At 54.2% G+C, this 21,271-nt stretch overlaps 3 protein-coding genes across 3 annotated transcripts; 2 read left to right on the top strand and 1 right to left on the bottom strand.

Moving 5' to 3' along the window:
* Nucleotides 1-286: 286 nt before the first annotated feature.
* Nucleotides 287-3,987, bottom strand: EVX2 (even-skipped homeobox 2). Its single transcript, XM_047082747.1, has 3 exons — nt 3,561-3,987; nt 2,344-2,636; nt 287-1,009 (listed from the first exon to the last, which is right to left on the bottom strand). Exons 1-3 carry the CDS (start codon nt 3,985-3,987, stop codon nt 287-289), a joined length of 1,443 nt encoding a protein of 480 aa, XP_046938703.1.
* An 8,974-nt stretch (nt 3,988-12,961) lies between these two features.
* Nucleotides 12,962-14,790, top strand: HOXD13 (homeobox D13). Its single transcript, XM_047082190.1, has 2 exons — nt 12,962-13,736; nt 14,540-14,790. The coding sequence occupies exons 1-2, from the start codon at nt 12,962-12,964 to the stop codon at nt 14,788-14,790; spliced, it is 1,026 nt and encodes a 341-aa protein (XP_046938146.1).
* Nucleotides 14,791-19,924: 5,134 nt separating this feature from the next.
* HOXD12 (homeobox D12) lies at nt 19,925-20,886 on the top strand. Its single transcript, XM_047082555.1, has 2 exons — nt 19,925-20,498; nt 20,648-20,886. The coding sequence occupies exons 1-2, from the start codon at nt 19,925-19,927 to the stop codon at nt 20,884-20,886; spliced, it is 813 nt and encodes a 270-aa protein (XP_046938511.1).
* Nucleotides 20,887-21,271: the final 385 nt, after the last annotated feature.

The following is a 21,271-nucleotide window of genomic DNA, read 5'->3' as shown; positions in this document are numbered from 1 at the left end:
ACAGAGGCGGGAAACGGGGCATGGGCGGTGGGAAACACTTAGAGGAAAAGATGCTGCTGGGTAGCCAATACAAAAATAGAAATCATTTGAGGGCACACCGCCGGGTTTTTTGCGCGGCTCTTTCCCCCAATTCGGTCGGGGCAAGTTCCCTTCGGCCTCCCGCGCCGGGGCGCCCCCTGGCGGCAGCTTTGGCAGCGGGCAGCGCGCAGAGGGCACGTAGGCGCGCGGAGGGCGCGGGGGCGCTCAGGGGACCCCCGGGCACGGCCCCCTGGCGGCGGCGACGTAGTTATCTGGTGAGCGGTGCCTCGTCCCTCTGGTCCGGCGGGCTCACGGCGGTCTTGCTAAGCACGGCGGCTGAGTAGGGCAGGAAGCCGCTCTCGGAGCGAGGAGCCGCGGCGCTGCAACCGAAGTCCGAGCCGCCGGCGGCCCCCGCGCCGCCGCCGCCGCCACCCCCGCTGCCGCCGCCGCCACCCCGGGAGCCCAGGGCCGCCGCGGCCGCTGCTGCGGCCGCCGCGGCGGATTGACTGCTGTGGCAACTGAGGCACGAGCAGGGCGCGGAGCCGCCGCTGGGGGGCGCCCCGGCCGCCGCGGCCGAGGAGGCCGCAGCCGCCGCAGCTGCTGCAGCCGCGGCGGCCGAGGCCGCGCTGTTGAGCCCCGCGGCGGCCGCGGGCGTCTGGTAGAGGCCCGGGTGGCGGAAGCTGCACAGCAGCTCCGGCCGGGAGTAGGGGTGCGAGAGGGCACGGAAGGTGTCCAGCGGGCGGATGGAAGTGGCGAAGGGCGACGAGGCCGCGGCCGCTGCGCCGGAGGCCGCAGCCGCCGCGGCCGCAGCCGTGACACCCACGTGCGGGTAATAGTGCAGCGGCACGTGCGAGTGGAAGGGGTAGGGCAGGCTTCCGGTGGCGGCCGCGTGCGTCATCATGTAGGTGTAGAAGCTGGGGTCGGCCGGGTGCGGCCACGACATAGCCAGGCGCTGCCGCTTGTCCTTCATGCGCCGGTTCTGGAACCACACCTGAAGGGAGAGCCGCACCGCGGCCCGAGTTAGGGAGTGCCCTGAGGCCTCAGCCCCCTCCCTGGGCCTCTGCACCCTTCTCGGACCTCCGAAAGGCCTGACCTACTCCCCTTCGACCCGGCCCAGTTTGGAGACCCCCTACTCTCCCAGCTGGCAGTGAGGGAGGCAGTGGGAACAGGAGTGGGCACACCTTCCTCAGGAAAAATAATCTTCTGCCTTGTGTCCGACTGCTGCAGCTCCTGCTCCCTTACTCTCCGCTGCGTTTTACGGTTCCCAACGCAACCTTCCCTCTCCTTCCCGCCACCCACTGGTGCCCAGCCTTGCTGAGCACCGGTCTCTCAATCCCAGGATTTGCACGGGATTCTAGGCCACCGTTGAAGAGGGGCTACCGCGGCAGCTTTTCTAAAAGGTCGCCGCTCGAGGTCTTGAGTCCTCTGAGCTGCAAGGGCCTGCCCCAAGGGCACGGGTACGATTTTGATACTGAAGGGATGATTTTTGTTGGAATCATTTGCCTCAAGTGAGTGGCGGGAACAACATCCTCTTAAACTGGGAAAGGGACTGTTACACCCCTCCCAAGACAGTCTAATGAAGACATCACTCGTCACAACTCTAAATTAAAGAAAGCCCGATCAAACCAAAGGGAGACTTCCACAACCTCCCTTATCCGTTGGAGCTTCCTCTTTGCTTTTTCTAGAGTGTGAGATCCTCCGCCAAGCGTTCGCCAAATCGCCCAACCTCCCAGCTATCGCTCCCAGGTTAATAAAATTAATCACTTAGAGATATATAAGTAAGGACAATTTCGTTGTAGTCTCCCTTCCCCAGGAGGTTGCTTTTTTCCTGCTGCCCAGGAGAAAAAATGTTTAGGAAACTACTTTCTGAACCCAATCGATTTTTAAAATACAGTATTCCTTCCTCCATGTTGTAACGATTTATGTGGAAAATAAATCTCCAAGATCAAGAGCAGATGAAAAGTTTCACCTAGGGTTCGTGCCAGAGGAACAAAGACCAGCCGGCTTTGCCGCCGAGGGGAAAGTGGGGCCATGGACATGGGCTAGGGGCACCTGGGCAGGCGGCTGGGCAAAATTGAACAGAGGCCAGTGCTTCCGGCATCAGCTCCGCCATTCCCCGGGCTTCCCAGGTCAGCCAGGCCGGCCAACCCTTCGGATGCGGCAGCTGAGAAACAAATACACCAATTCCGTTGGTGACTCTACCCCGCAGATTTTCAGGCCCTCAGCTAAATGTGGCCACCCAGGAAAGAGAAAGGAGAAACAAAAACCAACCCAGACCCCCCCCCCCCCGGGGAGTCTAGAAAAGGCGCGTGCTGGAATCGATACCTTGATGGTGGTTTCGGGCAGGTTGAGCGCAGCGGCCAGCTCACACCGGCGGGGCCGCGACACATAGTTCTCCCTGTAGAACTCTTTCTCCAGGCGCGCGATCTGTTCGCGGGTGAACGCCGTGCGGTAGCGCCGCACCTGATCCGCGCCAGAGCCGGAGCCGCCCAGCGACGCGCCCCCGCCGCCGCCGCCGCCGCCGCCGCTGCCGCTGCCGCCGCCTCCATGCAGGCTGCCAAGGCCGGAGCCCGACGCAGACGTCGTGGTGCCCGCGGCGGAGCCGCTCTCCGAGTACCCTGGCAAACAAACGGCCGACAGCGCGAGAGTCACTGTAGGGCCGAGATCTCCGCGCTGGAGCTGAGCGCGGATGGGGGAAGCCGGGAGAGAAAGGCAAGAAGCTGCCTGAATTGATGGGGTCTGTCATGCTTACAAATTGCTGCCGTGAATGGAATCAATAAAGTTTGGGGAGCCCTTCTTAACCAAATAATAGGAACTCAATTAGGAAGTTTCTTTTTTTCTTAATAATTAGAAATTTTCAACTCAGGAGGAAAAGTGGCCAAGGGAAAATGCCTACATCTAGGCGTAGTTTGGTAAACTCTAGGTTTACCATGGTCAGGAGATGGCAGGGCAGCTTTCTGTAGGGTTTCCAACCATTCTTTGATGGTCTTTTGGGTTTGGTTAAAAATATTTTTAGAATTCAAAAGACAGCAGCAGCTCAAACCCGAACCATTAGGGGGTGGACTCTACTTTTCAACTCTTTCTCCCGCTGACCCAAGCGGGTCTCCCAGAGGCGCCCGGCGAGGCTCCCTCCGACTTACTCAGGATGCCCCCTCCACTCGGCCTTGGGGAATCAGGGGCAAGGGGGGTTCAGAGCAGCTACCCGGGGCACCCTTCCCTTAGCGCGACTCAGCGGTTGGCTAGAGGTCGGCCAGCTCGCATGGGCTTTTAGACCAGCCCGAAGAAACATTTTCACAGACTCGGGCGAAGGCGGGCGGGCGGGCGGGCCTGGAACCTCCCAGGCCTGCGCCTCGCTGGGAGGCTCAAGGAGCAGAGCAGGAGGGCAAGGTTCCCAGCATGCGTCCCGCCCCCGTTCGAGCCCGCTGGGTGCAGCTTGCCTGCGGAGGGTCGGTTAGGGGCAAAGGCAGTAGGAAGGACCAGCAGGGGCCGCGGAAGAACCGGGAGGATAGGACTAGAGAGCGCGGCAAGGGCGGCGCGGTTACCTTTGCCATTGTTTTCCTTGAGCGGCGCGGCAGCAAGGCCGCCAGGGGAGCGCAGCGCCGAGCAGCCCACCTCCACGTCGCTGCTCATGTCCGCCTCGGCGGCCGCCTCTGAATAATGACCCGGCTTTTTACGGCCTTCGGCGGCGGACGAGATTTCGGAGGAGACGGTGCTTTCGCTGCCCGGGTGCTGCAGGTTGAACAAAGTGTCTATTTCGAATTTGCCCTTGGCAGGGAGGTCTCCCAGAGCGCCGTGCAGGGGGGCGGACGGCAGGCGCGGGCTGAGGCGAGCCGGGTGCTGCGAATTTTCCAGGGCCTCGAGCACAGCATTGCCAGCCGAATCGGATAAATTGGAGAACCGCTTGCCGGTCGTGGGGCTGTGCAGCCCCCTCTCCATCAGAATCATCTCTTTTCTTATTCTTTCCATCATCTCAGCTTTCTAAAAAATGTCACAGTGGCCCGGCTGTCCCGTCCTAATGATGGGCTGCGCCTAGGGCTAATTCTCATTCAGCCCCAGCGAGCGCCTCTAAATATTATTATCTCTTTTGGAGGGAGGCGGAAAAATTGTGGGATGCCAGAGCGAGGGAATGACTGGTCAAAATGACCCATACATCCTTCCGAGCCCGAGATGTCATTCATCAAAAAGTAGCGCTCGCTCGTCATTAAGGTACGAATGACGCCGTTCGAATAATCATTTATTGTAACAGGTTTATAAGCAAATAAATACACGCTCCTGTCAGTGGGTAATGAAGGCAGCTTCGGAGCAGACAAATAGATCCAGGTAGGAGGCGAGAAGAGACAAGAAGTGAGGAGGAAGGCTCCGGTCCTTTGCCCGCTCAGAGCCGGTTCTGTTCGCCCGGGGGTTTGGCCTCGGGGGTGAAATTGACAGTCTGATTAATAGAGCGCGCCGCGGCACATTTCCCCCTTCATTTAGGGGCATCATTACGCTCTCAGTTTGCTGGGTTGCCCCTTAGGTCCTAATCATGCAGCGCCTTCCTCATTTTTCCTCGGACACAGATACGTGTTAAATAATAGATAATGCTTTGATTTTCCAGAGTAGATCGTCGGGAAGGTTTTTTTTTTTTTTTTAACATTTACAAGCGGGAGGGGGTAAGGGAGGGGACAAGAGGGAGGATGTAGAAGAGTTGCGTAAGGAGAAGACCTTGCGCTCCTGTCTGGATTACTTATCTTTCGAATTTTAGAATCAAATATGTATTTTATTTAACAAATAGGATGCCTAATTTTCTCTCTCCCCACTGCTTCGCCTCAGCGTGGCTGTTCTCCTCCCACCCCAGCTGAGAGAGAGAGAGAGAGAGAGAGACTGAGAGAGAGACAGAGAAAGGGAAAGGAAATATCATAGAGTTTTGAAAGCACTTTAGTGCTACGTGGCTGGGGAGGTGCGTTGGGCCCGCGCCTCCAAACGGAAATCATTAGGTCCTCTCTGATTTTTTAACACCGTTTGCAGAGTGAGTACTGAACTTGAAGTCCTGGGTTTTTTACTTTTATAACCCTGCTGATGGATAGGCTTCTCGCCTACGCATTTTCCCTGGGGGAAATGAACTCGGCTGGACGATTTCATAGTAGAATTCGACAGCTAACTTTAAACACAGTCGGGATTTACAACGCCATATGGGCCGCCCCAGATCCACTTTTTGCGTTGCCAACTTTCCCCCTCCCTCCTCAAATCGAATTATTTGTGGCAAAGTTGCCGAATTTCTAGGTCAAAGGGGGAAAGAAGGGACTTAGCTTCCTTCCCCTACCATCCCGCTATCCTCCCTTCTCCACTGCTCTTTCTTCTCTCCTTCCTCTCCTCCCCCAACCAGGCCTCTTACCTGTGGCCCTGAGTATTCCCGGTGCTGAGCCCGGGCGCGGAGAGTCGCGGACCAGCCTTGCTGCTGCTTCTTGCGGCCTGAGCTTGGCGGCTGAGCCTCTTGGCGATAACTTTGATGGTCATAATGACGCCGGTGGCAACCATTTTAACGAAGATCAATCTTCACTCAAGGCCGTTGCACATCTCCTCCTGCGCTTGCGCCCCACCCTGTCCGGACCCCCAATGCGTGCGGGTCTGCCAGCCAGCAGCAAAAGAGGAGAATCCGCGGCCACAGGCGGGAACGAGAAGATAGGGACAGGACACAGAGGTCGCCTGCAAGCTTCCGAAGCGGCCGAGAGACCCTGGCAATCTGGGCGCCCGGAGCGGGTCTTGCATCCTCGCCTCGGCGCCAATTCAGACCCCAACCCAGCCCCCCTTCTTCCTCCGTGCCGCCACACCCAGCACATTGGGGTGTGTTAGGGGCAAACCCAGAATCTATTTGCCCATCTCTCCGTTGGCGCTTTCCTTTTAACCTTGAACCCGTTGGGGGCGCGTCAGGAATGTAAGGGGAGACGAGGTGTTAAATATATTTATATACATTTATACACATAGTCAATGCCAAAAGTTTCTCTCCTGTTCCCCTCGGCGCCAACTTACTTCAACAACGCGAGCTTTGCTTAGAAAATCAATTCCACCTCTTTAGGTAATAAACGGAATTCTCCCCCAAGGTGAGAAATGGAAAGCTGGATAGGCACGCGGTGGCTACAGAGTTGGGGGGGGGCCGCGGAGGGGGCGTCGGGAACCCAGAACATGACTTGACTCAGCGTCCGCCTCCCACCCTATCCTCGAGGCCACACGACTCCGAGCACTATGACCCCTCCTCGAGCCGGCTTTCTGGCCATTAACGCGGTCAAAGATTAGTCTTGTGGACTCCCCCACCTCTCCCTCCTTGCTCCACAGTCCAGGCCCCCAGTTCTGCCACCTCTGGTAGGGTGCTCCTGGCAAAAAGAAGTCGCTGTCCCAGGAACCTGGGAAGGGTACCCTCTCCCTAGTCCCACTTGCTTAGGGAAATGAATGGGACATTTCGGTCCAGGCTTGGGTCCGTGGGTGGCCAAGGCCCTGGCGGGGGTGGGGGGGTGGGGGTGTGATCTGCGGAGGCGCGACCCGGGCGGAAGTCGCAGATGCCTTTATTGCTGTCGTTTGGCGCCCCCGTCTGTTTTATTCGCGGTTTCGGCAGCTGAGAGCTGCTTTCAATCGCAGAAGCCGCCGCTGGGGGCTGGGGTGCGGACGGCAACCCCTTCCTCCTTCGCTCAAGGCTTCTTCCCTTCCTCTGGGACCTCACGCCTCTGGTCCCAAAGCCTTCGCCAAACCGGACCTCAGGCTGTTGAAAAGGTAAAACACCGTTTCTAGGCGACACCTTCATTCATTAGTGGGTTTGAAAACTATTTTGCACCTTTTAAATAAAAGTAATATTTCATATTCTAGCACGTTTATTATAAAAGGTACACTGGAGACCATGTCAGAGAAACTATTCACAGTAAAAGACACATAATTTTCCCCTAAACCGTGTTTAGCAATGTTTCACGGGAGACAGTGAGCACTCCGTTACAATATTTAATGTTCCTTAATTTATTTAGATTCCATACCTACTAGTATAGTAATATTGGGCAATTTATTTATAGCTTTTACACTAAAATTACACGTGCTTTTTACATATATTATCTCCTCTAAAGCTCACAGCAACTCTCCAGATCCACTCTATTACCCTTTTACTGAGATGAGAAACTTTCCACACAGAGAGGTTGAAGGACTTGCTGATTTAAACTTTTCTCTGATAATATCCAAGTTATATATCCAAGTTTAAAAGCTTTGGGGCAGCATTTTTGGTTGATTTTTTTTCATTTTACATATTTCTTCTTTAAATACAGGCCCACCTCAAAAACATTGAGCGTGTATAGAGGGTAGTGAGAAGATTAACATTTGTTGATGTTTGTTAATGAAATGCCCAAACCGTGGACCTCTCTCCAGATTGCAGAGGTTGAAACTGAGAATGGGCCTCTCAAGTGTTCCTAGTTTTTAGACGTAGAGTCCGGGCTATATCAAGGCCTCCTACCTACTACCAAGGTACAGGACTCACTCAATAAAACAAGACAGGAATCCAACCCATGCCCCCGTGGTTTGGCAAGAATTTTTAAGGTGCATTGGGGGGGGGTTGGGGGGGGGGAGGAGGGCCTGGGAAGGGCTTTCTCCAAAGGGACTGAAAAAGCACTTTTTGGTCGAAAGGAGGAATTACATGAAAGAGGTCTAATTTTTGTCTGTGTGTTAGGCTTCCAGACTAAATATTTGTTTCTTGAGCAGCAGCAGGTCCTCCGAGGTGAAGTGGTAAACACTTTTGGCCTTCGACTGAAGGTAATAAAAATTTGTCCAGGCTGCCCGAAGGGAGGGCGCCGGTAAAACCGGAGTTGTAACGGGAGACCCGCGTCCGCCCGGGCCTGGCTTCGGTCTTCCGCACGGTAGGCTCCCGGCCAAGAGGGCCCAAAACCCGCAGGCCCGCATCGGGACGCAAGCTCGTTCGGGGACTGGGACCGCCTGGGTGTGGTGGGACCTCAGAACCGCTAAAGCCTGGGCTTCGAACCACTGGTACATTTTCTTTTGGGTAAATGCAGTCCCCGCGGCTTAAGGCTCGGAGGTTTCGGTTTATAAGGGAAGGAGCCTCGGCTTCGGCGACTCCAGGCCAGACTCCTTAGTGGCAACTTTTTGCTGCCATCCCTCGGCAGGTCGTCCTCACGTTGTCTCTTATAGGTCTCTCTGGCTGCTTCTGGTTGTCCTCTTCCCGCTACAATTGCGCACCCTACCAGGGATGACCAGGGAATGGAGGTAGGGTACTTTCTCCCTGGACTCTGGGGCTGGCCGCCTGAAGCTTGTGCGCCCTCGGACGCTACAGGAAAACTTGCAGGGACATCTAGCGCCAGGCCTGAGGAACTGCGAGCTGCCCGGCCGGGAAACTAAGCCTGACCACTTGCCCCTCCCCCTCCCTCCCTGCGCGCCCCCCCCCCCCACCTTCGTAGTTAGGCATTTCCCTATCCTTCATCCCTTCTCCCTGCTGGTGACCACACGTGGATTCCTCATAGAGACCGCGGGCTCTGCGTAATAGACACACACACACACACACACACACACACACACACACACAGACGGTGGGGAGAAAGAGAGAGAAACATTTATTTTCTTTCATCTCCAAAGGCCCACAGAGTGAGCACTTACAGGACTTTAGTTAACAATGACATTGCTAGAGAAGTGTATCCTGAGAACAATCCCACACCTTGAGATACAGGACAAAACAGTAGAAGATTGCAGTCCCAGCTTTTGTTGTGGAAAAAAGCAGCAAGTCACCAGTATCCTCGAGCTCTGGGCCCACCCTCCAATGCACTCTTCTCCAGGAGATTAGTGTTTCTCTAAGAGGGAAGACTCTTGCTGTGTTTAATTTTTGCCAGGGCTGAAGGTGTTGTCTTCATCCCAAACAAGGGCCCACTACCCTGTGGGAGGCAGACCTGGGTTCATCAAATAGCGCTTCAGGTTTAGAGAGCGTTCTGTTGTCGCTGTTGCAGACAATTTACATTTAATATAGACTAATTGTATTGTCAAATTCAAATGGAATACATCTCAGACATAGAAAGTGCCCAAACTGAGGATTCCACTGTCTGGCTTTTGCTAGAAACACCTTTCTTTACCCTAGATTTGTTGTTTAAAATTAAAAAATTATATATCCAACCCGAATGAAATTGGGTATTGCCTACAGAGAGAAAATTCACTTCAAAGTTGGCAGGGTACAGACTTGGTTGAGAGTTAGGACATTCTCCAGCCAGTTCCGCTGGATTTAAGACTTTATTTTGGAATTAAGACTTTATTTCTACACTGAATTGTTGGCTTCTTATGAGTTAATTAGGAAGGTGTCTTGCCTTTCCCGGTGTGACCATCAAGGAAAACACTTTCAAAGGAATTTCCAGCACCCCGCTCTGATGGGACTTGGTAATTGTTATCCTACCCTAATGGTCAGGATTATGTGGTTAATTGAGCTCACTGCTGTCTTGGCTAGCAGAGGAACTTATGTTCATCAATAAATCTAAATCGCAGCCTTCACCCACCCATTCCCCAACCCAGGACAAGGACATGATTTGAAAGATCGTCTACAAGGAGGACAAGGGAGGATGTAACTTTCAGAACCTTATTAATTCCCAAAAAGGGTGCCTATGGAAAGAGAGGAGAGAGAAAAGCAAGTGATGGGAAAGGAAGGCAGAGCTGACCTCTCTCTCCCTCTCTCCCTCTCCCTGCTGCTCCCTTCCCTCAGTGGGACCTTGGGCAATGAAGCGTTTCTCACTCAAATCAGGAAATGTGACAAAACGGGTTTCACTGAGTAACACATCAGTGTTTGGAGACATTTCTGTCTGGTGGCAAAGGATTTTCATTTAACAAAGATTATGCCTGTTGTTAAAGCCCCAACATGATGCACCTCCACACATACACAGGGTTCAGTCTGTGCTCCTGGCCAGTAAAGAAAATTATTCCCATTAGGTTTAAACCTAAGATCAACTCGGACACAAGGGTACACAAGCTAAATGAAATGTTTCCACAAATTCAGCCTCAAAATTCCTCCACTACCTACCACCCCTGGCTTGTAACCTATGTGTCTTATTAGTTCATAAACACAGCAGCCCTGACTTTGCTTGGTACTCAACCACAGCCCTATGATCCAATAGTAGCAGCTGCCCTGGGGTGCTGGGTCCAGTCTGAACCTCTTTCCTAAGGGGAATCCCAGTAGGGTCCAGTCTGAACCTCTTTCCTAAGGGGAACTGGCTCCCCCAGTGCCGTGACTTCGAAGGCTGTACTGGAAACAGGTTCAGCGGCAGGGTAGCAAGAGCCAAAGCTCCTTGTTGTTCAAAACCTCCGTCATCCCTGAACATCCGCTAGGATGGGCAGAGAAACCCCAAATCCTGTGAAAGTCCCCCAGGGCAATTGGAGGCAGGGCCATCATTGAGAAGCCTCTTTCAATTAGAGCATTAATGTCTTTCAAAAAGAACATGAATTGGGACTTTACTCCCAGTCCTGCACAATTTAATTTGCTGCATGGAAAATCAAACCAAAATTGAAGGGCTGTCTCAAATCAGCAAAACCTGACAAATTCTTCCTTCCTAGCTTAATTTCATTTTCTTCATTTTTTTGGCGTATAATCGGCTAATAAAGTGTATCAGATAGAATATGGCATAGAGGTCCCGGTGTGCAAAATCACAGGGATATTTAGTTTTAAAAGACTGAAAGTTCATTGGTGCCTGTTATGTCTTAGAAATTATTTCAACAACTTTGCTTTTTGAGGTCACAGGGAAAAAAAAAACTTTTAAAGATGCCTGTATTTTCTCTGAGAAAAAGCAAGGAAGACAAAGGAAAAATAAGTGTTTCAGGGCAGCATTCCATGACTGGTTTGGTACCAAAATTGTTGGGTAAAGACGACCCAGCCAAACTCTTTCAAAAAGTCCGCAACTCTGTCACCTGGCCCCGCTGGTGTTTTAAAAACGCCAATTCAGCTTCCGTTACTAACTTTTGCCTCCTTGTTTCGAGTAACCAAAATTGCTCTCACCAGCAAACTTCGATTCCCTATGACTTTCTAAAAAGGCTCAGCCCCCTCTGACTCAAATTTGATCATGAACACATCTAGGACTTCAAAAAGGTCAAATTCCCCTGCTTTTCCTTTCCAGCGCCCCTCTCATAACTTTCCCCTTTATTTGAGCCTTTTATGGTTACTGCGTTTTGCGTGTCAACACTCCCAACACCAGCAGCCCACCCTGCAATGCCAGGCCAGGCCCAGGAGGGCCTCTTTGGCGTTTTTACTTGCCCCATCCAGTCATGTCTTGGGTCCAGGAATGGCAGGGCTGGGTGACAAGCTGGCTTCACCAATCAAGGCTCAGGGGAACAATTTTCTCGGAGATGGGCTGACCTGGGGAGTTGATGCTACAGAACCAAATGGGCTCACTCTGAGGGCTCCTGAACCCCACCCAGCACCTTCAACTCCTCAAATGAAACGTTGCTCCTAAGGTGTAGCCTTAAGTCTACAGCCGGACACATACCAGCTCCCCATTAATGGCTAAGGTGGGGGGGCGGTGCTGGGGCTCTGTGTCTGAGAAATGGCACGAAGGGATGAATCCGGTCAGGGCTGTGATGCTTGTCACGGGAGCCCACTTTATCCGGGAGACCAGACCCACTTGCTCTGGCTGCTCCTATCGGGAGCCCCAACTTTGCTCGCGGGGGGAAAAAAAAACTGCCTTCCTAATTTGCCCCTCTCAGTTCTCTGCAGTTGGCAGCTTGGAAAAGAAAGCGAAACAAAGGTCCCTGGGAAAGTGAAGTTTTCAATTAATTGGTGTGAGTAATGGGCGGGGGCGGGTGGTGGCTGCAAAATGCAAGAGGCAGTTGGGCTGCAGGGGAGGCGCAGAAGTTTCGTGGCGGGCAGCAGAGTGGCTTTCTCCAAGAGCTTTCCACAGGGTCTTGCTGCTGGCCAGGGGAATCTGAGCAAGGGCCGGGGAGCCCAGTTCGGGAGGCGACTCCCGGCAGGCCTGAGTGTAGAGGCGAATAGTGTGGACCAGGCATCCGTCCTTTTCTCCCTGGGGCAGATCGTCACGTTCGCCGCGTCAAGGCCGAGTCTTTTCGTCCGCTTGACTTACTTGTAAGTCTCTGTCCCGGCACCAAGGGCGCTTCGTGGGCATTTTCCTGGTGGACGGTGTGTGTGTGTGTGTGTGTGTGTGTGTGTGTGTGTGTGTGTGTGTAGGGAGGGTCTGCTCCAATTGGTCTTAATTCGGAGGATCCTTTATGAGAACATGCGTGAAATGCCTTTGCCCGGTAGCAATGCTTAACGTAGGGAAAATCAGCTCCCTCGGGTTTGGGGTCTAGGTCAGCTAATCCAAGGGATCAAGCAACAGGGTCAAAAATCAGGCTGTTTTCACATCATTCTGACCATCTCTGTCCTTCGCCTTCGTTTAGTTGTACGGCTCGGGGATCCGAGGAGAGGTGGCAAAAACAGCCGTGGCCGAAACAAGCGGCAGGCCTCGGCGCCCTTCTCAGTCGCAGACAGGGCCTAGGATGGGCGGTCGCGCAATCAGCTCGTGGGGGTTGGCTTCGGCGCAAACGCCAGGGTCCAGAGGAGGGCGGGAAGGGGCGGTGGGCTGCGCTAGGGGCTGGGAAGGGGTAGGGGCCGGGGTGGGTGGGTCCTGCGGGGCCCGGGCCCGGAGCCAGACTCTCCCGCGCCCCCACCCCCACGTGGCCCCGCGCAGCCAATGGCGCGGCCCCGAGCGGGAGCCCTCGGGGAGGGAGGAGGCCCCCCGACCGGCCCAGGCCCCCTCCCAACCTGAACTTCGTTTTTATAAACGTCCCGCGATGAGCTAACCTGTTGGAGGGCGGGCGGGCGGGAGGCGGGAGGCTCGCAGAGGGAGAGAGGGCGAGAGGAAGAGGGCGGGAGCCAGAGAACGAGAGAGAAAGGGGAGGAAGCGCGCCGCGCCATGGTGTCCTGCGCGGGGCCGGGGCCGGGGCCAGGGCCGGGCCGGGCCGGGCCATGAGCCGCGCCGGGAGCTGGGACATGGACGGGCTGCGGGCGGACGGCGGGGCCGCCGGGGCGGCCCCAGCCTCCTCCTCCTCCTCCTCCGTGGCGGCGGCGGCGGCCCCCGGCCAGTGTCGCGGCTTCCTCTCGGCGCCAGTGTTCGCCGGGACACACTCCGGGCGTGCGGCGGCGGCAGCGGCGGCGGCGGCGGCGGCGGCGGCGGCGGCCTCGGGCTTCGCATACCCGGGGACCTCGGAGCGTGCGGGCTCCGCCTCGTCGTCGTCATCTTCGGCTGTGGTCGCAGCGCGTCCAGAGGCTCCCTCCGCCAAAGAGTGTCCCGCGCCCGGCGCGGCCGCTGCAGCGCCTCCGGGCGCCCCAGCTCTGGGCTACGGCTACCACTTCGGCAACGGCTACTACAGTTGCCGCATGTCGCACGGCGTGGGCTTACAGCAAAACGCTCTCAAGTCGTCGCCGCACGCCTCGCTGGGAGGCTTCCCGGTGGAGAAGTACATGGACGTGTCGGGCCTGGCAAGCAGCAGCGTACCGGCCAACGAGGTGCCCGCAAGAGCCAAGGAGGTGTCCTTCTACCAGGGCTACACGAGTCCCTACCAGCACGTGCCTGGCTACATCGACATGGTGTCCACCTTCGGTTCCGGGGAGCCTCGGCACGAGGCGTACATCTCCATGGAGGGCTACCAGTCCTGGACGCTGGCCAACGGGTGGAACAGCCAGGTGTACTGTGCCAAGGACCAGACACAGGGCTCCCATTTTTGGAAATCCTCCTTTCCAGGTAGGGGCGACGGGGGAAAGGGGTGGCCGGGAGGGAGGGAGGGAGGGGAGGGAAGAGGGAGAGAGAGAGCGCGAGAACGAAAAGAAAGCGCTAGTAGTGTATGCCCCTACTTGGGAGCTGCGCTAGTCCTCCTGGCCGGCCAGGGTTAACCTATGGAACAATTCGTCCAGTTTGCCTGAAATCTGTACATTTCTCCTTTGATTTCAACTGTCTTTCTCACAACCCTTTTCTTCTGCGTGCGGGTACAGGCCTGTTTTTCTCCCACAGTTGAAGGTCTTTGCGTGCCCTTTGCCCAGGCCTTGGCCCCTCCTCCCCAAAGAAGTGTCAGTGTTGGGCCCCACTTTTGAAGCACAGGTCTGCCCCAGGGTGACCACTAAGCTTCTAAGAGCTCACAACCTCCAAACACAGGAACACAAGAAATCAAAGCTTGAACAACAACAACAACAAACTGGATTTTTAAAAGACTGTTTGTATGTATGCCACAGGCATTTGCAGAAACTGTCCTTGTAACTGTCCACAATAACCATGCCATAAAATTGAAGGCTTGTTAAGATGCTGGTTTGAGAAACCATGATGATCCATCAGCATCAAATGGCCTTCACTTTGAAGTGTAAATAATCTTTCTTTAATAATGTGTAAATAATATGTCTGTGTAAACAATAATAAAATGCAAACAGCCTGGTTTTCTTTATTCTCCATACCCCTTCCGAATGTACACACACAGTCCCCAGTGGTGCCCCCAGAAACCCTGGTCTAATTTTTTTCGTGCTTTTTTTCTTTTTTTTTTTTTTTTTAAATACCAGGGGATGTGGCTCTAAATCAGCCAGACATGTGTGTCTACCGTCGGGGGAGGAAGAAGAGGGTGCCCTACACCAAACTGCAGCTCAAAGAACTGGAGAACGAGTATGCCATTAACAAGTTCATTAACAAGGACAAGCGGCGGCGGATCTCAGCCGCCACGAACCTATCCGAGAGACAAGTGACCATTTGGTTTCAGAACCGAAGAGTGAAAGACAAGAAAATCGTCTCCAAGCTCAAAGACACTGTCTCCTGATGTGGACCAGATTGGTCAAAGAGAATTTAAATGCTTTCAGTTGTCTCCAAAAGACCTTCGGAAAGACTTGAATATGTATTTAATTCCTCCCACCTCCCTGCCAATCATGGCAAATTTTGTGAATTGTTTTTCTCTCTTCCTCTATCAGGCTCTAAAACCTTTTGCTACCCCAACCTGACTTTGTAGTTCTGTTTCTTACTTGCTTATTATTGATTTTGTTCTTGTCTAGGTTTATTTTTTATGATGTTTTTAATGTTCTGTTTCTCCCTCCAGGCCAGTATAAAGGACTTGAAGTACTTTTGAATAATACCCCCCCCCAAAGAATTTCAGAAGTGCCATTATGATTTTAGGGTTTTATTCTCTTAAATTACTTCAAATGCCTGTTTCCAGCACTGATTATCTTCATAATCTATTAGGGCAGAACGATTTGCAGTCATTCATATCCTGTGATTGGGCAATTTAATCATTAGCTCTCAGCAGTCACCCTGAGGCAAGTGGAAACAGCTCTGGGCAGGCAGCGCTCTAAGGTCACTGGGAAAGTCTAAAAACAGTCGGCTGGAGGTACTCTGATGGCTTTAAAAGCAGCTACCTTATTAAATAGGGTTTGTATCGATATTGAAATGAAGACAATCTTCCCTACTTCGGATCTTTCATTTGCTGTTGTACTTCTATGTGTTTAGTATATGTCGTCGATTTGTGCTTTTATAATCTTTAATTTGAAAATAATTTGTCCTCACGGATGCCTTCATTTCCCCAGCTCTGAATGCAGATATTTAAATGGCTGCAAATGTAAGAGTAATCCATGGATGGTATAAATGCACACCTTCTCCTTGACCCTGGGTCTGTGGGACTAGAACTGAAGTGATCTCCTCAGTCCCCTGAAAGAGAATGAATCAATGTGGCCAAGGGTGGGAACTTTTGTCCAGAACCCAATGAAGAACTTGACTGTCTGAACAAATGTATTGAGCCCCTCTTGGAATTTTAAAACATCTAACAAATATGAAAATGTGGAGCTCTAAAGTTCAAGGTGGAAAAAAATGATGTGATGATAAGTAACTACTTTTTAAAGTGCTGCATATTTATACAACCAAGAGATATTTTTGTAGATGAAATGTCTGTGAGCTGGGATATGTGTGCAGTGCTTCAGGCATTTAAAAATGATTTTTTTTTATTCCTAGGGAGATGCAAATAAACAGAACTCTCTTGTTTCTTCGTCTTTTATATATTTTCTTTTTCCAAGCTTGTGTTACCTCTTGTGTTCTTATTTATTATAAAATCTTGTTGTCCTCAATATTATGATGTTCGCTATAGATGAAGGAAACTCAATACCAGTTCTACTCTCTGAAACTCCACTCCATTTCCGCCACCCCTCTCCACCGTTTTCCCTGTGGCTTTAACATAAGTAGTGATGTCTTTAAATGAGAATATAATTTGCGGTGTCTGAAATGGTATTTTTTACCGGACAAAAAAAAAAAACATCTCCAATAAAATTTTACTTCTCTTTCAATATTATCACTTTATTCAAATAGTTTTATTTTTTTAATCAATATGTATGTTTGTGTCTGGGTGTAGGAAATTGTGCTCACTTGAAGGTGTTCTTCCTAGAAAGGCTGTTATAAATATCTACTCTTGGAAGATCCTGAAATTAGACACATCCATATTTGGCAATTGAAAAAGAAACATTTCAGGCTGATCCCTTATCGCCCTTTCCGAGCAGCCTCCAAACAGCGTTTGAGGACTGAAAACCATAATTATACGCCCTAAACCTCTAGACGCAATTTTTAGGCCCAATGAACTTGCTTTTTTGAGGCCTTTTTGCCACTCAGGGAAATGGCCGCTGAGGAGCTGGGTGCCTCGTGTTGTTAGCGCCTAGGCACAATCAGTTTAGTGGTTGCTAACTTTTTGGTATGTTAGTTAAATACGCATGTTTAAAACCTCACACAGTATGTAAACTCTTATGGCGGGAGGGCTCCCTTATGGATCCGCTAGAGAAAACGCAGAGACCCAAGGTCCGGAGCTACTTTCGTTTTCTCTGGCCCGGCTTGATTTCTTTCATATCTTGCATCGATGGTTGGCTATGGGCGGCCAACTTCGTTTTAACTGGCAGAGATAGAGAGACACAGAGGGAGACAGAGGCAAACAGAGAGAGAACGGACTACGACTCAAATTCTGGAGAAGTAACCCTGAACAGAACTAACCCTGGACATAACTACCCCGACCTTCCACTTTAAGGAAGAGTTTCTAATTAGCATGTTGCTTTCCTCGCAAGATGTGCTTTCATCTGAAGCAGGCCTGTTTTCCCTTCTTTTCCAACGTCGTTTTCCCTCCTTTTTGGTAAATTCCAGACTCCAGGGCCGCACTCCATTTCCCAGGTCCATTTCTGAGGTTTCCTGTCGGATGCGGGGATTGCCTGGAGGTTTTCCTTTCATCCGTAGTTTGCTGGTCAGTTTACTCTGCCTAGGAGAAATGGGGAGGTTTGCTGAAGATTAAAACTGCTCAAATGCTCTCCGGTGGAATTTGAATTGATGGCTAAATCAATAACAGATGAAGACGTTGCTATTTATATGCATTCCTTTTATATTCCGAATTGAGGAGGGAGGAGAGGAGCCGGTAGGTGGCCGGAGCGCTGGTAGGGAGGCCCACGGGGAGCAAAGGCGAAGGGAGCTTGGGAGAGAGGCCTTTCTTCGGGCGGAGACCGAGAGGCCGCAGGGAGGACGCGTCTGAAACCTAGCAGGTTTGGAGTGCCGCTGGTGGAGACTCCAGGCCCGCGCGTCTACGCGTGATCCAGGAGGCGAAGGAGGCGTTTGCAGCCGGGACGCACCGCCAGACAAAGGGGCGGCCGCGACACTTCCCCGTGTCTGGCAGCCTGCCGGGTGCCTCTGACTCCGCTGTCCCCGCCAGCCTTGCTGCCACGATCTCCGGCTTTCCGAGACGCTTGGCGGAGCCTGGCAGCGGGCCGTGACCGCACGGGCTGGCGACCCCAGGCCGGCTGTGCCGCCCTTCACTGTTGATCTTGACCGTGCGGCGGCGCCTCGCCAGGCGTGGAGCTCGCTCGCCATCTCCTGGGCGGTCGGCGGCATTGGCAGAACTCGCGGTTTAGCTCCGCGGCCAAATCCTCTCCCATTCTCCAGCTCACCAGCCAAGCCTCCTGCCCTTCCCACCAACACCCCCACCCCGCCCCCGCCCCCGCCCCGCCCCGCCGGCAGTCCTCAGCTCCAAGCTCTTAGCTCCCAGCGTACAACTTTGCCTGTTGGACCTCGGAAATTACAAACCCAGGAGATAAGGTGGGGCAGATGGACACCATTCTGAGCCAAAGAGAAATGGAGGGAATCTAATTGTTCTAGTCTTTCATTGCTCACTTAGTGCCTTTATGTCTTTAGTCCCCAGGGGTAAACCGCTGCTGTGCGGCTGCCTAAGGGTCCGGAGAAGACACCCTTGGACTTGGAAATACCGGAGCATCGCTGCATGCTGAGACGGGAGGAGATGAGACTCCAGGGATCCCTGGAGCTGGAGCTTTTGGGCCTGGGGAGTCTGTAGCTCCTGGAAAACAGGGAGAGTTTCCCAAAACGAGAGCCTGGATCCCTTAAGCCCCTAAGAACTGAGGTTGCAGCTTATGGCTACACCTCCCCACACCCCCACCCCCAAGGATGGGGAGTGGAGTTTTTTTCCCTCTGTGTCTGAGCTGGTAAGGAAACTCTGACAGAACCCTGAGGAGTCTCGGACATCCCCATCCTCACCCCATACCCCCGCCCTAGAGCGGGAGGAAGAGACCGACTGCGTTCCCCAGAACCGCCCAATTGGTCGCCATAACTCACAATAAAGTCGCAGCGCGGTGGTCAGCCTTGCCCTCCGGCGGCGCCTGTGTGGTCTCCGTGCCGGAGCTGGCGGTCTAACCAATTCCAGCTTGGCTCGGGGACCGCGAGGAGGGCTGCAGGTTGGGGTGGCCGCCAGTCACGCGGCCGCTAGGTTTCTTGGGACCGAGGCAGGGGAGGAGGACCCATAGCCCTCTGGCCAAGCTAAACCGGAGGGCCTGCGGAGGGGGCTGCCGCATTGCCCCCGACGAGGGAGCGCCGCCCCTCCTGCTCAGGCCCCTGTTCTCCAGAACCCCGAACCCGCCAGCGGCCTTGGAGGCGCTGAGCGGAGCAACGCCGCTAGCCTGCTGCCTGGGCGAGCCGTGCTGTTCCCCCGCCGAGTGACTCTGGCTCTTCTGTCCTTCCACACCAAGTCCGGGGAGCTCGTTCTGCTCTGCCCGCTGCAGAGGAGATGAACAGCTTGGAGTTCTGGTTGGCAGGACGTAGTCGCCAAGGTGACTCCTGGCAATAAAAGGAATGTAGCCTTTGGCCACGATTGGCCAACGCAGCTGCCCCTTCCTGGGCCAGCATTCTCCACGGACCGGGATGGCCGCAAATTTCCTGGGAGCAGAGGACTTGGCCATAAAGAAGCACACCAGAATTGGTTTGAAACCACCTTCCTGGGCACCAAACTTGGGCAGAGTTTGTGATGCATTTCTCCTCCATCAGCAAACCTTTGGAGCATGCCGGGCTCAGGCCGTGTGTGGGTCCTCGATGCAACATGACCAGTGCAGAATCCTCTCCAGAGGGACAGGGGCAGGAAGAAATCGGCCTAGGAGTAGCATAGCTCAGGCCTAGGGACAGAGCTGGTGGCCCCACCAGACAGTGGACTCTCTAGACAAGCCTAGCCAGAGGTGCACAGCGCTAGAAAAGGCCTTGGCTGCAACTTAAAGCTCGTGGAAGCAAGCCTGGTCTAGGTAGCCAGTGGGAAGGGGGAGTGCAAAGCCAATCAAGACCAAGAAGGATCCCAAGGGACATTGGGGCAAAGGCACCCAATGTCCCCCGCTCCTGAAGCTGAGCCCGGAAACTCACAGTGGTTTCACCTTCGTTCCACGTTCCTTGGTTCTTCTGCCTGGCAGCCTCCTCCTTCTCCATCGAATATTGCGGGAGTTATCATAATACCCTGAAGGGGGGGAAAACGGGTCGGGGGATGTAGGCGGTGCTGAAATGACCGGCTTTGAAGAACCTGCAGGCAAAGTTTCGTCCAATCGTCTGAGCCTGTCCTCTTATTCCCGGTTGTAACTAAATACTGCTGCGAGCACAGCCGAAGCCCTTTGTTGGAGATGTGTGAGCGCAGTCTCTACAGAGCGGGCTATGTGGGCTCGCTTCTGAATCTGCAGTCGCCTGACTCCTTCTACTTCTCCAACCTGCGGCCGAATGGCGGCCAGTTGGCCGCGCTCCCCCCCATCTCATACCCGCGAGGGGCGCTGCCCTGGGCCACCACACCCGCGTCCTGCGCCCCAGCGCAGCCTGCCGGTGCCACCGCTTTCGGCAGCTTCTCGCAGCCCTACCTGGCCGGTTCCGGGCCGCTTGGTCTACAGCCCCTGGGCGCCAAGGATGGACCCGAAGAGCAGGCCAAGTTTTATGCGCCCGATGTGGCCGCTGGGCCGGAGGACCGTGGCCGTGTGCGGCCGCCCTTCGTCCCCGACTCTAGCCTGGCCCCCGCGGCCGCTGCTCTCAAAGCGGCCAAGTACGACTACGCGGGTGTGGGCCGTGCGGCAGCGGGCTCTGCAGCCCTGCTCGAGGGGACCCCCTGCGCTGCCGGCTTCAAGGACGACACCAAGGGCCCGCTCAACTTGAACATGACAGTGCAGGCGGCGGGCGTCGCCTCTTGCCTGCGACCTTCGCTGCCCGACGGTAAACGGTGGCCATGCTCCCTGGGCCAGTCTGGGCTGGGCTGGGAGGTGGGGTGCAGGGGAGAGTGTGCAGAGGGAGGGAGCCGCTGGGGGCGGGCAGACAACTGGGAGCAGCCGGCAGGGCTGACTTGGGTTGGGGCTGTGTTGCAGGCCTGCCGTGGGGGGCGGCCCCAGGGAGGACCCGCAAGAAGCGGAAACCCTACACCAAGCAGCAGATTGCGGAGCTGGAGAACGAATTCCTCCTCAACGAATTCATCAACCGCCAGAAGCGCAAGGAATTGTCCAACAGGCTGAACCTCAGCGACCAGCAGGTCAAAATCTGGTTCCAGAACCGGCGTATGAAAAAGAAGCGCGTGGTCCTGCGCGAGCAGGCGCTGGCGCTATACTAGCCCCCCGCGTGGCCTCGGCTGGCCAGGCCTGCCCTTTTAAGCCGAGGCCTGGCGTGGAGGAAGAACTGGGACTAGGGGCTTTTCCTTCCGCTCCTTCTCCGCTGGTCCCAAGTACCCTCCCACTAAGTCTACAGCCCAGGAGCCCTGGCCAGTTGGGCCTCCACGCTTTCCGATCTCTGGGAGGGGCCTGCAGAAGTTGCAGCACAACCTTGGCCTTGAGGCTTCCCAAGTGGGGGCCTGGGGTCACCTGTCCTAGCTCTTGTCCGGGGCATTTACACGGGGGCTCACTCTAGCACCCTTGTACTTGGAATTCTGCTTCCACCTAGACTCCCTTTCCTCTCCTCCCCAGTTCTTTTTGAATTTAGCAGGCACCTCACTAGAGCGC

Source organism: Lynx rufus, unplaced genomic scaffold, assembly GCF_022079265.1.
Source record: "Lynx rufus isolate CCGP_SWC_20201006 ecotype Redwood Valley unplaced genomic scaffold, mLynRuf1.p SCAF_2, whole genome shotgun sequence".
In the NCBI taxonomy this organism is placed as follows: Eukaryota; Metazoa; Chordata; class Mammalia; order Carnivora; family Felidae; genus Lynx; species Lynx rufus.
This window is presented reverse-complemented; position numbering and strand designations above follow the sequence as displayed.